Source organism: Hypanus sabinus, chromosome 12 (genome assembly GCF_030144855.1).
Source record: "Hypanus sabinus isolate sHypSab1 chromosome 12, sHypSab1.hap1, whole genome shotgun sequence".
In the NCBI taxonomy this organism is placed as follows: domain Eukaryota; kingdom Metazoa; phylum Chordata; class Chondrichthyes; order Myliobatiformes; family Dasyatidae; genus Hypanus; species Hypanus sabinus.
Window position 1 is genome coordinate 82,262,899 of NC_082717.1, and position 17,126 is coordinate 82,280,024.

Here is a 17,126-nt window from a genome sequence, read left to right on the forward strand (position 1 = left end):
TTTCCTCAAGCAGTCTAACAGGAGGTGGGGGGGGGGGGGCATCACTTCCCTGACTCATTAAAGAGCCTAATGGCCGAGGGTAAGAATGACCTCATATAGGGCTTTTTGGAGTGCTGTTTATAGTGGTCTTGTTTATAGCAGGATATATTAATGGTCTTGGCTAAGAGGGGTATAAGCAGGGTTAAAACAATCTAGTTAGATTTTCTCATAACTAACATCTATCAGTCATAGAGGGGTACAGCATGGAAACAGCCCCCTCAGTTCAGCAAATCAAACACCCATTTTCTTTAATCCTATATTAATCCCGTTCTCCCATCAAGTTCCCCCAGATTCTAGTGTCCATTTACACACAGGGACAACTTACATTGGTCAATCAACCTACCAACCTGCATGCCTTTGGGATGGGGGGGGGGGTGGAATTAAAACACCTATAGGAAATCTAAGTGATCACAAGAAAAATGTGAACAGCAACCAAATCACTGCTTTACATTGCCAGAGATCCATATTCAACAGAATTGAATACCAATTTCTGGCAATGTAAAGCTGTAGTTCTACTAGCTGCACTACTCTGCCAATGTGCCATCCAGTGATTACTGATGTAAAATGCAGTTATGAAATAGTACAAGAATATGCCCTTTGGCCCACTACATTTGTGCAGAACACAATGCCATATTTAAAAAAAACCTTTTCTGACTAAACATGACTCATATCTCTCCATCCCCTGCACGTTCATGTTGTCAGTCTACTAAACACCAGCATCATATCACCACTACACACGGCAGCACATTTCAGGCATCTACTCTGTAAAACAAAAAAAAATGCCCTTCACATCTCTTTTAAACATCCCTCTCTCACCTTAAAAGCATGTCCTATAGTATTTGACATTTCTCTGAGAACTCGGTGAAAAAGATTTTGACTGTCCTACCTATGTCAATTAGAATGCCAATTAATGTCAACAAACATTACACATTTATATGAATGTCATAGAAGACATGTGGTCACTTGACAGTAGCTATAGAGGGTTGATACCACTTCTGGATCAGTAAAACAAGAGAAGCTGAACACGTTACCAAAAAGTCAAAACCTAAGGTTAAAGGAAGAAGTTAATTATAATTGTTCTACCAATATTCAGAGGGTACTTGAGTTGTATTCTGGCAGCTTAGGACTTGATTGCATTTGATTATTTCCAGCACTACTTATAGTATGTAAAATTTCACAACCATTTAAAATGTAGAATTAATTATATTACCAGAAGACCAATGTTTCCAAGAAGGAGATCCCAACTTCAGATGCACCAACCACCACTATTCGTGAATTAATGGTTACTTTCGGCTCCAGTGTCAACTTTCGGTTAATATGATTTAGTGCATATTTTGGCTAAAATGAAATACACAAGGATTATTATAAGTACAGCATCTTATTTTCAATGTTCTTTTGATTTCCTCTGAAATAAATGAATTGCTCAAAATTGGTTCTTTGGGGACTCGGTCAGAACGTATGAGCCTGCCAATGGAAGACAGAGGATTCGCAGTATCAGAAGCAAACACAGTCTTGGCACCACATGATATTTCACACACGATTGTGCCTTCCTATAGATGATACAGTTGATTTTTCACTTTATACCTCCAGAAACACTTGGACGAATGAATTAATTAAAGCCCCCACTGACATCTAATAATTGAGCATATTGGAGATGCAGCTTGGAAACCTTTGATATGCATTGCTTTGTATCAGCCACCTAGTGTGGTTGCCTGCTTGGAGAAATGTTGACATTAAAATATAGCAATATTAGTTCTTGTCCTCCTGTGGGTAATGCTTAGTTAAGATTAAGTACATTATGGTTTATAACTGCAGGAATATTCTAACATGTACTGTGCAAGCCATCATTCTGTTCCTTTATAAGGAACAAAAATTAAGATGATAAATCAACTATATGCTATAAAATCTAAACATGAGATCAATTAGAAGTTATTTGAAATTAATAAGGAAAATGAGGCAGCTTGTAAACAAGTTCGAACAAACATCCACTCTAGGTCAGTAAGAAATGACAACATTTGCAATTCAGTGAGAGAAGTACAGAATGGAAACAGGCCCTTCAGTCTAGTAAGCTTGTGCCAGCTATCAGCCAAACATTTACAATAATTCTACATTAGTCATATTTTTCAATTACTTCCTATTTTTGAATCATATTTCAGACAATTTGAGGTTTCACAGTTATCCACAATTATAAATAACATGTTCTACTGTTCAAAAATGCATCTATAAATACAGGTTAAAATTTCAATATAATTAGTGAATCCTAGCATCTCGGTTCATATTTAAAAAAGTGATGGCAGATGTGGATTATCAGGTCTGTTGCCTGTTAAACTCAATACCAATATCCTTTTGTGATTATTTCACAGGAGACAGTACCAAACATTAAATAATTGGTTTGAATAAAATTAATTCTGTTATACAGTATCAGTGACAAAAACTTTCATTCTTTCATGCAATTCTTTGAGTTAGAATTTCAAATTGTATTATTATGATTCTGTGGCTGTGACACCTTTTATTCTTTGTATCTCATGGACTCATTAGATTTTTAAACACATAAATGTATAAATTCTAAATGGAACACTTCAAAAATGTGATTCAATTTAAAATATTCCATTTGTCACCTAAACCAAACTCATAAAGCTACTAAAATGATCTAATAATGTTTGATAATATCTAATAATGCATCAATAAGATACAAATATTAATTCTCCATTGGCATTTCTATTATATAACAAATCCATCATGATGCATTTCAGTGTTGATAATATTTCAATATCTAAGATTATTAATAATCTGAAAACCTTTCAAAATCACGCACAGTATTAAAATTTTTGCTTTATGCTTTTGCTTCCAGTATTATATCCATTACGCGTTCTCAATGACTCTTGGGGAAATCAAATCTTGTTGATGCATAATGATATTTACATGAGAGTATCTGTAGCTGAAAAATTATCTCATTAAATTTCTATAAATTTTACATATAAATTCTCTTTGCACTTGGAATTTTAAGGTGATTCAAAATTTTCACCACAATTGATATAATTTTAAAGAGAAATAAAAAGTAGCTGTTTAGCATTTTTTCTCCCATGGATAACAGGATAGATTGAGAAACAGAACATGAGATTCTAAACACATTACAGAATTCTCCAAAGATTACAGCTGTCATGCTTCAGTAATCAGTGCTCCTTTCATTTAGGCAAGGTACAAACTAATTGGCCACAGAGAGTTTAAGATTAGGTGAATTGGTCCCAGAACACACCTTATTTCAAAAACCCATTAGCAGAGTGAACTGAATATGGCACTCAAAGGAGTGATCAAATCTGATTGCTGGTGAGATCAATGTCATGTTATTTTTCTTTGGTTTACAAAATAGAGTTTCTTTTTATCCCTTTTACTTGTATCATGGGATTTATCCATTTGTTAGTATGTTTTACCTAAAATAAAATCTTCTGTTCGTTCTTACTTCTTCCCTTGGTGAATTCCAACTTATTATATTCCATACATCTAATGAAGTTGCATTTGAATATAATTATAGCTCATCAGGTTTCCTTCATTACATATTTTTCCATTTTAGTAAAATGAAAAAAATGACCTAGAAATTAGACTGCAAAACATCAATTTTTTTAAAAAGGTGTTCTTAGGACCTAAAATGGATGTCAAGTGATCAGAACTGCACCTTCATCATCAGCCACAAATGGCAAAGTAAAACAAGAGGTATCCTTCATCCAACAAGTGTTAGACCCTTGCATTTGAAAACAACAGGCCAAACACCTACTTCAAGCTCCTACTGTGAAACTGGCTTGCTTTGAGGCTGTTAGCAACACTGCGAGCTACAATCAGACAACTAATAAATCAGAAAATACTGAACACAATTCAAAACATCAGGTACAATTAACATTTCATGTCAATTATCTTCTATTTGTTCTAGGACTTACAACTCTTAGCAATGAAGGCACAGTAACCTATTTCCAGGTCAAGATGGAGGATGATGTGTAATTAAGAGGGGAATTTGCAGTCGGTAATGTTCATGTGCACTTCCTTGTCATATTCTTTTTGTCTATACCAGTTTCAACCTTAAGATATACTATAGGAGTGTCTAAATAAGTAACTATAGTATATTTTGTAGACAAAATGCACCAGTAATGGAAGAAACAAATGTTTACAGTAGATTGAGTGCCAATCAAGTAGACTGTTTAATCCTGGATGGTTTTGAACTTCATCAGTATCATTAGACTCTTATCTAATGAGACTCTTAGACACAGAATATTTTGTCATACTCCTAAGTTGCACCTTGTAGAGTGTAATTGAGAGTTAGGTTTTGGGGTGTTGGAAAGTGAGTCACTTAACACAGACTCAAACCTATTCTTGTAACCACAATATTTATGGATAGTCTAGTTGAGTTTAAGATCATTGATGATGGTGCAAATTCAGCAGTAGTAATGTTGTCTAGTTCTTGCTGCATTCAGGAATAGAATGTTTCTCTGTCTGAGGTATCACAAATAGAATTGGACCTTGTGAAATTATCATCAAACATCTCTACTTTTCTTCACCATCAGCTGAAGACAGTTGAGTTCAGCACACTGACCTGCAATAATGCCCAGGAAACAGGAAGGTTGACTTCCAGCAATTACTATCAAATTGTTTATTTTATTTTATTATATTAATGAACCAACAGCATTGATAATAGTATTAGGAGTGAAAGGTAGATTTAACTTAACATACAGTGAAACTGAGATTAGAAATCCAGTAGAGCAGGAACTAGTATGATCTTTAGTCTTCAACTAGTATGAAAGCAGCAATATTGACATTTCTATCAAGATAAAAGTATAATTTAAACTTATTGCTAGCTATAGTCAGCAAGTAAAATGAAACATGACTAGACATGTACCTCTCCTCACCTCCTATTTCTTAAATCAACAAATATCTATCAATCCCAGATTTCACCTTTTTGAAAAGAGTTGCAAATTTCTACCAGCTTTTGCATGCTGGGGCTGGTCACTAATTTTACTCCTGAAAGGCTTGCTTCATATTTTTAAGAGCAGATCTATACTTTCCAACCAGCAAAAATCAATTTCCCCATCTATCCTTACTGTTTCCTGTAATATATTGAAAATACCAACAATATTACAACCCAACCACTTAAAATCCAAAGTATAAACATCCATTTATCAATCACAATGACATCAGTGAAATGTCATATTGTTATGGGATAAAGGAGGTTAAAATAATCAAGGTGCCCATGTAATCCATACATGCTCAATGGAAAGTAGGTGAATAAAAATCTGCTGTTGCTTTTCATTGAAGCAATTTTAGCTTCCAGCAAGATGCACTTTGGTTGGAATAGGCCATGTAATTGAAGCTGAAAAGCTGTGACGAGTGATGCATCATTGGAAAATTAGGATATTGGCATTTTCCCCTATATCAGGGATAGAAAAATCTAGAGGACATAAATTTAGGGTGAGGGGTAAGTGATTTAGAGAAAATCAGAGGGGGACTTTGATCACCTGGAGCATATAGAACAGTACAGTCCAGGAACAGGCTCTTTAGCCCACAATGTATGTGCCAAACACGATGACAAATTAAAACAATCCCTTCTGCTTGATCCATCTCCCTCTATCCCCTGTATTTTCATTGGCTATCTAAATTCTCTCAAAACAACCATATGCTTTTAAATGCCACTATCATATCTACACACATCACAGACATCATATACATTTCATACAATGGTGAGTACCTGGAATACATTGCTGGAAAGAGCAGCAGAAGGAGATTTACTGACAGCATTTACAGCACTGTGCAGAATTCTTAAGCACATATACAGTATAAATATGTTCCTGTACACAGTACTGTACAGTTTCCAGATAGGCAGTTGAATTCTCTAGGCATAGAAGACCACAGGCCAAATGTAGTCAGCATGGGCACAGTGGGCTAAATGGTCTGTTTCCATGCTGTATGACTCTATGTCACTTGCTTAGATAGTGACATCACAACAAAGTCTAAGGTCTTGGAATGGCAAGCTTAGGAAGTATTCAGCAGATTCATCTGATTTTCAACTATTTTCCTGATGAATGATGCAGGCCTCCTTCAAAGCAGTCCAGGCAGCATGAGCACTATTTCAGTATGCCGTCTGTGTCTATGTTTTATGCATGGTGCCCAGGATTTATATGGGTTGGATACATGATCTACCATGAAAGATGGTCAGTAAGTATCTTGTAACTGAGCTGGTATTCTTTGGTTTGCTATTATAGTTCAAAAACAACTACCACAGCAGATTTCCATTTGAATGAAGATAGTATTACGACTGATGGAGCATCAGGCATCATTTTGCTGATTTGGCCTTTGGCCAAATTCTGACTTAATATTGAAGGAGTGGATTCCCTATTGCTTCCAGTATAAGATAGAATTTACATAGGTAGAGCTATATTTAGTTTGTCTACATTGGCACATTGCCATTCTTGCAAAGTGACTTGCAAATTAAAAGAAATTGACTCTTTTTGTACAAAGAGAATTTCAATGACCCCTCATTGTGGTAGCTGGATGAAAGTCTGCAAGTTGTGAATATCTCCAGTTCTAGCCTAAAAGGAACTGAGTATGCTCATGTCATCCTGGTTTAAATAATCTGTTTACAAAAATGCCAGATTTCAACTCAAATATCTTTTCAAAACTGCAAATATCTCAGTATTTCTTCGTTCTCTGATTTGCTCTCTGGAACCCTTTTGTGGATATTGATCTCATCTGCTCATTCAACCATGTTATACTCATGTTATAACTATGTTATATTATGTTGTTTCACAGCAGCACATTGCCATACCTAATTTAATAAAATTATAAATTTGGAATGGTTCTGAGTTCAGTTGTTCATTTCAATTATTTGCATGATGTTTTTTTCTTTCTCTTGTGCATCGAGTTTTGGTCTTTTATTTTTATTTTTATTTTCTTTAATCAGGTTCCTTCAGGTCTCTTGCTTTACCCGTGAACAAGCAAATCACAAGGTTGTATAATTTATGCATTCTTTGATAATAAATGAATCTGGAATCTTGAATCTTGAATTACAATAAGAAATACTTTTGAAGATGTTCTTGATGTTAGCGTCAATGATGGAGCTGGTTGAGTTTGCAACTTTCTGCAGCTTTTTCCAATCCTATGAAGTAGCCCCTCCATACCCGACAATGATGCAACCAGTTAGAATGCTCTCCACGTTGCAGCTGTAGAAATTTGCAAGAGTCTTTGGTGACATATCAGTCTTTGAAGTCTCTTCAAACTACGGATCAAATATAGTGCTGTTGTGCTTTCTTTGTAATTGCATCAATATGTTGGGCCCAGGATAGATCCTCAGAGATGTTGACACCCAGGAACTTGAACCTGTTCACATTCCACTACAGATCACTCAAGGAGGACTGGTGTGTGTTCCCTCGACTTCTCCTTCCTCAAGTCCACAATCTTTTCCTTGATCTTACTGATGTTGAGTACAAGGTTGCTTTTTAAAGACCAGTTGATCTGTCTCACTCCTGTATGACTTCTCATTACCATCTGAAATTCAGCCAAAAATTTGTCATTGGCAAATTTATAGATGGTGTTTGAGCTGTGTCTAGGCACATAGTCAGGTGTGCAGAGAGAGTAGAGCAGTGGACTAAACACACATCCTTGAGGTGCACCAGTGATGATTGTCAGTGAGGAGGAAATGTTATTTCCTGTCTGCACTGACTGTGGTCTCTGATATGGAAGTCAAAGATACAGTTGCATAGGGAGATACAGGGGCCCAAGTTTTGGAACTTGTTGATTAGTACTGAGAGTATGATGGTGTTGAACACTGAGCTGTAATCAATAAACAGCAGCCTGAGGTAGATTTTGCTATTGTCCAGGTGATGCAAGAATGAATGGAGAAATCTGTGAGATTGCATCTACTAACTGTAGACTTATTGTGGAAATAGGGAAATTTGCAGCAGGTCCAGGTCCTTGATCAGGCAACAGTTGATGCTGGGTATGACCAACCTCTCAAAGCAGTTCACCACAGTAAATGTGAGTTTAGCTGGGCTATGGTCACACAGGTAGCTCACCCTACTCTTCTTGAGCCCTTTTGAAGCAGGTGGGAACCTCAGACTGCAACAGTGAGAGACTGAAGATGTCCTTGAACACTCCTGCCATTTGGTTGGCACAGTTTTTCAGTGGCCTTCCAAGTACACCATCAGGTTCTGATTCTTTTCAAAGGTTCACCCTCATGAAAGACTGTCTGATGTTGGCGTCCAAGACAGAGATTACAGGGTCACTGTATGCTGCAGGGATTCACACAGATGTAGTTTTATTTTCCCTTTCAATGCATACATAAAAGGCATATACCTCATCTGAGAGTGCTCATTTAGCTACAGGGGAACCCTGCACTGATTTCTTAATCCCCTTACCTCTCTTTACCATTCATCTACTGTCCAACACCTGTACCCTAGGTGTAATCATCTCTTCAAAAGTCTCATCTATAATGGCTTCAGCCTCCCGGATGATCCTGCATACACGCAGTCAGTCAAGAGCTTAAGTTGGGTGCCCTTCCTGCAGATGTAGTTAACAGGGAAACCATCAGGTATCCTGAAAACCCACATCTGACAGGAGGAGCATTCCATCCTGACTACTCTACAGTAAAAAAAAAGGCTTCCCTCTTCATAGCTGTGCCTCTGCCTGTTCTCGTCGAACCCTATTAAACCAACTACTTCCCACTCCATCACTGGCACACTCCACTTGGTCCTACCACCAACACTTACCGTACATCCAGAGCTGAAAAAGACCAGTCTTACCTGAAGCTGCTCCTTTTGTTTTTTTTTTCTTTTTTCTCCCTCCCTCTCTCAGGTCTCTGACACTGACACTTACCATGCCTGAGCCGTTGAAAAAAATAATGGCTTACACCTCCCAAAGCTGACATGATCTGATTCTATCTCTAACTCAAATCGGAATTGTTTTCTTGCTCTTAAAATGGCCTTCCATAGGGCATACCTGGACTTCTTATATAGTTCTGGATCACCGGTCTTAAATGTCACAGATCTAACTCTCAGGAGACTACAAATCTCTTGCTTCATCCACAGCTTTTGGTTTTGGTATGTCCAGTATGTTCTCCAAGGCATATACTCATCCACACAGGTCTTGATGTAACAACTGTGGCATATTCATTCAGTTCTGAAGATGAATCCCTGAATATTGTCCAGTCTACTGACTCAAAGCAGTCCTGTAAGTGCTTCTCTGCCTCACTTGACAAGTCCTCATCACTGTTGCTGATGTCTTTAGTCTCTGCTTACACACCAGAAGTAGAAGTACAGTGCAGGTGTGGGACGGCACAGTAAGCCTTCTTGATCATGGTATAACAGTGATCAAGTGTGTGTGTGCTCCTCTGATTCCACAGGTGATATGTTGTCAAGTAATGTAGCACTTTTAGGAAGTATCAAGTACTTCTGAAGTTGCAACATCAACCCAAAGAAGTAAATAACAATATTATACAACCAAAATGCTGGAGGAACTCAGCAGGCCAGGCAGCATACAGTATATGGAAAAGAGTAAACAGTAGATGTTTCAGGCTCATGAAGGCAGTCCTGATGAAGGGTCTTAGCCTGAAACGTCAACTGTTTACTCTTTTCCACAGATGCTGACTGGTCTGCTCATTTCTGCCAGTGGAAGAGAAGTATTTTCTTTCATTCACTTTGCTTGTGCTTACATTCATTTCATCATATTGCATACAAACTTGTATCTCTATGTCATCTAGATGTGCTGTGAGCAAGAAATGGCATGCAGAAATGTCCTCCTTCCCCACCTAAATCCTGGCATTCCATTCAAAGTCTCTAAATTCACCAGCCATTATATTAAATAGTTAAAGTAAAGGAACACCTGTAAAACGTGTACTCAGATTGGTGGGGTACATATCTGGTCCTGTCCTTCAAATGAGCATGTGATTTCCCATGCAAGCAGACTCCTTACTATGATGATATTTCCTAAGGCTCCATTTAAATATTGGTTTGTGTACTAAAGTATAGTTCTGGCACTCTAAATAGTTGCATTGAATGGATTAGACTGTAGTTTATATTGCCCTCTTTCAGTTCTATGTTTTTTTTTGTATTCCCACCCATTCTTTCTTGTTGCTGATTGGTGGGTTGTGGGTTTGGGGTTTGATATTCTTGTTGCTGTTTCACTGTATGGACGATGTATTAGCTTTTTGTGTGAGGGAGAGGGTTGGGGGTTTGGGGTTTGATGTCTTTGTTGCTGTTTCTCCATGCAGACGATCTGTCAGTTTTAGTGAGAAGGATGGGTGTTGGGGTGGGGTGGGGTTAGGGTTTGTGAGTTTTTGTTTTTTTTTTTGCAGGGGAGGGGGAAGATTGATGGCTCTTTTTCCCCAACTACTTCCATAGTTTTTCTGTATTTTATGGCTATCTGGAGAAGACAAATCTCAGAGTTGCATTCTGCATACATGCTTTCCTTTGAACTACTGATATAGCTGAATCTTAGTACTGTTGATATTTTATAGGGAGAATTCATGACTTCCCTTTAAACATGTGTATTTATTGCTTTCTACCATTCTGTTTTATTCTATGAATTATCTAAATAATTCTTTTTTTAAAACCGGTTAATCATTTGGACAGTAATTCAATAACACAATGCAGTTTATCGACCAAGTTAATTAGAAAGGTTTTTCTCATGTATGCAGACTACCGTCTAGAATTATGACTACAAATCTGATTAAATTTGTCATTTAGAAAACAGTTTTTATTTTAACAACAGATTCCTGAAAAACAAAAAGAATAACAAGCAAATGACAGTGAATTTTAAAGTGTGCTGTACTGTTAAAGTAATAATGCTATGTGTTGAACTTAGAAAAGAAAAAATAATTCCTGGAGTAAAGATGAGAATTCTAACTTGCACTGAAAATTCCATGAAAAATGATTTGCAATAATGAAAGTAGCAGTGATTCTATAATAGATACACCAATGTTACTCCAACATATCAAACTAGAATGAAGCTCATCACCATTGAGACTTCAGTACCTATTCACAAAATGGGAACTGATATCATCAAAACCTCACTGAATTTACATATATGTTGTTCAAGGTTTGCATCAAGGTTCTGATCATTATTCTGTGATAAAGAGGTAGAATGCCTAAGGTTTACAGTAAGAATGGAAAATTACAATTTGTAAATTCTCAATAGTGAGGTGAGGATATAAAGATGCACAAAAATACCAACCAGGCAGCCATGACTGCAACATCATAAGCCAAACATATAAATGTTTCTAGATGATAAAAGGATGAACATTGATCTGTGTACCATTTGTTATTGTTGCAGCATACACATATATACATATTCCTCAAGCACTGATATTCCAATTCTCATTTTTTTGAGAAACAGCAGTTAAAAGTCAAATTCTCATGAATTTGGTTGGCATCCTGTACATTCATTAACATTGACCATCACAGTGCCATACCTTTCCTACATTTCCTATCACCCACCTTATCCACTGTGATTCGTTTTGATGGGGCATTAATGCCAAGTTGGTCTAATGGATAGATAATCTGTCGTCTTCGGCGCACAGGAACAAGGAAGTGAAGAGCAGATGTCAGAGAATGTGCATGTGGACTCTGCAAATGAAAGCAAAGGTTTTTATAGTTACTTAACTGTAAGCATTGTAAAGATACACGATTAGTTTCACATTGAATAAATGTGAAATTTACAAATTAGAAATGGAGTAGGCCGCTCAGCCCCTTAAGACTACTTTGCCATTCAATACGTTTATGGTTAATCTAAATGTAACTTCAACTCTACATTCCAGATAAGTCCTGATCATTTTTTAAAATTCTTCTTGCTAGTCAAGAATCTACAGTGGCTCGCAAAGGTTTGGGCACTCCTGGTCAAAATTTCTGTTACTGTGAATAACTAAGCGAGTAAAAGGTGACCTGATTTCCAAAAGGCATAAAGTTAAAGATGACATATTTATTTAATATTTTAAGCAAGATTACTTTTTTATTTCCATCTTTTACCGTTTCTAAATAATAAAAAAGGAAAAGGGCCTGAAGCAAAAGTTTGGGCACCCTGCATGGTCAGTACTTAGTAACACCCCCTTTAGCAAGTATCACAGCTTGTAAATGATTTCTGTAGCCAGCTAAGAGTCTTTCAGTTCTTGGTTGGGGGATCTTCGCCCATTCTTCCTTGCAAAAGGCTTCTAGTTCTGAGATTCTTGGGCCGTCTTGCATGCACTGCTCTTTTGAGGTCTATTCACAGATTTTTGATGATATTTAGGTCGGGGGACTGTGAGGGTCATGGCAAAGCCTTCAGCTTGCGCCTTTTGAGGTAGTCCATTGTGGATTTTGATGTGTGTTTAGGATCATTATCCTGTTGTAGAAGCCATCTTCTTTTCATCTTCAGCTTTTTTTTTTAAAACAGATGATGTGATGTTTGCTTCCAAAATTTGCAGGTATTTAATTGAATTCATTCTTCCCTCTATCAGTGAAATGTTCCCTGTGCCACTGGCTGCAACACAAGCTCAAAGCATGATCGATCCACCCCCGTGCTTAACAGTTGGAGAGGTGTACTTTTCATGAAATTCTGCACCCTTTTTTCTCCAAACATACTTTTGCTCATTGTGGCCAAAAAGTTCTATTCAAAGAGTTCCAAGGAACATCTAAACAAGCCTGATGCATTTTGGAAACAGGTCCTGCGGACTGATGAAGTTAAAATAGAACTTTTGGCCACAATGAGCAAAGGTATGTTTGGAGAAAAAAGGGTGCAGAATTTCATGAAAAGAACACCTCTCCAACTGTTAAGCACGAGGGTGGATCGATCATGCTTTGGGCTTGTGTTGCAGTCAGTGGCACAGGGAACATTTCACTGGGAGAGGGAAGAATGAATTCAATCAAATACCAGCAAATTCTGGAAGCAAATATCACACCAACTGTAAAAAAAAACAGAAGATGAAAAGAGGATGGCTTCTACAATGGGATAATGATCCTAAACACACCTCAAAATCCACAATGGACTACCTCAAGAGGCGCAAGCCAAAGGTTTTACCATGGCCTTCACAGTCCCCCAACCTAAACATCATCGAAAATCTGTGGATAGACCTCAAAAGAGCAGTGCATGCAAGACAGCCCAAGAATCTCACAGAACCAGAAGCCTTTTGCAAGGAAGAATGGGCAAAAATCCTCCAAACAAGACTCTTAGCTGGCTACAAAAAGCATTTACAAGCTGTGATACTTGCCAAAGGGGGTGTTACTAAGTACTGACCATGCACGGTGCCCAAACTTTTGCTTTGGGCCCTTTTCCTTTTTTATTATTTTGAAACTGTAAAAGATGGAAATAAAAAAGTAATCTTGCTTAAAATATTAAAGAAATGTGTCATCTTTAACGTTATGCCTTTTGGAAATCAGGTCATCTTTTACTCGCTTAGTTATTCACAGTAACAGAAACTTTGACCGGGGTGCCCAAATTTTGCATGCCACTGAATCTACCTCTTTCTTAAAATATTCAAAGATTTTGCCTTAACCATCTTTTGAGTTCCAAAGACATAACATTTTACCTCACCCCTATCATACTTTGGTGATTCCGTATTTTTAAACGGTGAACCCAGTTCTACTTTCTCCCAAAATGAGGAAATATCCTTTCCACATCCATCATCTCAGGGTAATTACACGTTTCAAGAACACTTAGGCTAAAACATTTAATGTAACACAGATGTTTGAGAACTTTTTTTCCATATAATGGTCACAGATGAACTTAAATATGATGCGGGCATAATGATATTACAGTTTTCTAAAACTACACAAAAATATAAGCTCTGTAGCAATGTAAGGCAGTTACTAAATGGAAAGTTAATTCTTTATGAAAACTGTTCACAAAATTGTGTGAGTATTTTGCAGACAAAACCTACACATGGAGTGGAATATTTTAGAACAATGAAGTACAGTTTTAAAATACAATATATAAATAATCTATAAATATTACATTATTTTGACTATTAAACACTATTTTGACATGTTTTACCTTATTAGGTAAAGATTTTGGATAAACAGGATAGTAAAGACATGACTTTAAAGTAATCCGGAGTATCTCTTTGAGAAAATGTTGGGTATAGTGGTAGAAAATTGGGTTTAAAGCAAAGTGATAGAGATGTCCATGTTCTTCACGTTGATGATGATTAAAGTAGATAAAATTTTCAATGTTATAATGTGAACGGATATATTCAATATCCTGCAAAAGCAAAAAATTAATAATGAATAGAAAGCAGAATAAAGCAGGCAAAAATAGTAACATCAAGATTTTAAGCATCATAATTTAATCTGTGGATAAAAATCTGAAACATAACCAACTTTGTACTGCATTTAATCAATATTCTGTTTATTTTTGACTAATCTGTAACTGCCCTGGAAAAGGTGGTAATGAACCACCTTCTCGAACTGTGGCAGTACTTCTGACGAAGTACTTCCAGTGCTATTAATTAGGGAGTGCCAGGATTTAGACTCATTGACAAGGAAAGACTAGCAATAGATTTCCAAGATGTGATGGTATGTAGCTGGAAGAGGAACCTGTGAGTAGTAGTGTTATCATGTACCTGCTGCCCTCATGTTTCTTACTGAAAGAAATTGTGGATTTCAGAGGTTATATTTAAGTAGCCTAGGCAATTAAAGGTGGTGCAATTTGCCAGTGGTACACACAACAGCAACAATGTACTAGTGGTAGTGCAGGTAATGAAGGTCTTCAGACCTGAAGAAGGATCTTGTTCTGAAACATCGACTGTTTATCATTTCCATGGATGCTGCCTGGCATGCTGAGTTCCTCCAGCATTTTGTGTGTTTTGTAGTGAATGTTTAGAGTGGTTGATGGGATCAATGAAGCTTTGCCAAGCATCTTCCGATTTATTGATACTATAGTCATCCTAGGAAGTTGAGAATGTTTTATCAAATATTGTACCCAAGCCATTCATCACAAGATACCTAGCCTCTGACCTGCTTCTGCAACACTGTTTTTATGTGCATGATCCAGTTACATTTCTGGTTAATGGCAACTCCACAGTACTTTTACAGTGGGGAACACAATGATGGCAATGTCATTAAATGACAATGGGATGTAGTCAGCTTCTCAATTGTTGGGGATGGGCATTGCCTGGCACTTCTATAGAACAAATGTTACTTGCCAATAATCAGCCCATGCCTGAATGTCGTATAGATTTCATTTGCTGAAGAGCTGAGAATTAAATTGGACATTGTTAAATCATCAGCCATTGTTCTCATTTCTGACCTTATTTTAGAAAAAAAGTCATTGATATTAAAGAAATATTAGGCATAGAGCACCATCTTGAAGGCAGCCTAGAGCAGGGAAGATTGATCTCAGATGACCACAACCAAATTCATTTGTGTGGAAATTGAAATCCAAACACTGGAGAATAACTCCAACTATTGGAGGCATAGATATTATAGTTATTTTGATATTACCTGGAGGTTTGATCAACAGAAATGCAAATAATGGATAATTGGGAGAAACATTTGGGCCAATTTTTATATTTTGTGATAGTTCCTTCCATAAAGTTTGTTTTATCTAAATATATCATGTTAACGATGCACCTAGATATCCCATTGTAAAGAGCTTAAAAATATATCTTACTTAATCCAGTCTAAAAGAAACTCCAGATGCTCAAAATTTGAAATAATAACATAAAATACACTCAATAGGTCAGGCAGTTCTGATGAAAGGTTATCAACCCAAAATATCCATTCCTTAATCATAGATGATACATGACTGTTGAGTATATTCAGCATTTTCCATTTTGTTTAAAACAATGTTTATGTCAAATCTCTTGATCTGATATCCTCCTTGTAAATGTTACAGAACTTTTATTGTGCCTCTACATGCTTTGTACAATATGAAGACAAGAACTATGCAATGTTCTCCAAATACAATCTACTTAAGGTTAAGTATGAACTTAATCATCTTGATTTTCATTTCTGTCCTTGGTATTTTTGATCTGTTGATTAGTACTTTATTAATATCCAATGTCACTGTTTGTTGATTACTGATTACTGTTTCTTTATTCATGGATGCCTCAAATTCTTTCAGACTCTAAACAGGTCTGTTATTTATTCTTTCTCCTCCAAACAAATGCACCTCACATTTTCCTATTTTAAAATCTATCTTCCAATTAAACAACCATTCCACAAATTTATGGATTACATCTTAAATCTCTAGGATACATTTCATGAAAAATTTAATTATAAATGTATTTAACTTTTAGCTTTCAGCAGTGATAAGAAACTGGCAGTAACAGAGTACCAACAGGCATTTAAATAAATATATGAATAACTGGTTACTGCTCATGTACAGCAGTTTGAAATCATCAGTGAGAATTAAAATGGCCTTCAGATGTATATTTGGGTATTCAGTATGTCCATCCATGTAAATCTTTGTAAGATGTACATGAAAAATAATGTAACTAGGTGAGAATCATTGACCTTTCACCTCAGTAACACCCCAAGATCAATTCATTGAAGTAAACTTATGAAGACTCAAGCTATTATTTTTTCATTTCTTCTAAATGTCATTAATATTGAATTAATACTGCCCTGCTATTACACCCTAAACTACATTTTGCAACGGTGTCTATTGTCTATAGATATTCTGATTTTAGGGCATTGTGCTAGCTCCTGTTATCAGGGCATAAAAGTGAAAGGATATCAACAGAGAAAAAAATATTTTGAACTGGACCAACTGGGTGTAATGCTCTTTGCCAGTTCATTTGTAATGTTGCAATTACAGTCGGCCCTCCTTATCCACGAGGAATTGGTTCTGGGACCCCTCGCAGATATCAAAATTTGTGGATGCTCAAGTCCCTTATTCAACCTGTCTCAATGCGGTGGACCCAGTGGAACCCCAGACCTTATTTAACCTATCTCAGTGCGGTGCACATTGGGACCCGGAGGCAGAACTCTGAATCAGCAGTGCTTCTGTTCATGAAAATAATCACGATCATGATTGAAAATAAAGTGGAAATAGTAAAGCGATCGGAAAGAGGTGAAACACCATCAGTCATTGGAAAAGCGTTAGGCTTCGTTGGTCAACGATCAGAACAATTTTAAAGG

General features: G+C 36.7%; 1 protein-coding gene across 5 annotated transcripts in view; it reads right to left on the bottom strand.

Annotated features, from left to right (window-relative positions):
• cfap61 (cilia and flagella associated protein 61) overlaps positions 1-17,126 on the bottom strand; it is a 169,765-nt gene that overhangs the window by 93,413 nt on the left and 59,226 nt on the right. For all 5 annotated transcript variants that reach the window (XR_009515173.1, XM_059986284.1, XM_059986283.1 and 2 more), the window contains 3 exons: positions 14,038-14,244; positions 11,511-11,639; positions 1,250-1,377 (listed from right to left, as the gene is read on the bottom strand). Coding sequence is in view for 4 of the 5 variants with exons in the window: in XM_059986284.1 (XP_059842267.1) it covers positions 1,250-1,377; positions 11,511-11,639; positions 14,038-14,244 (464 nt within the window). In the remaining variant the exon portion in view is untranslated. The remainder of the gene's footprint in view (positions 1-1,249; positions 1,378-11,510; positions 11,640-14,037; positions 14,245-17,126) is intronic.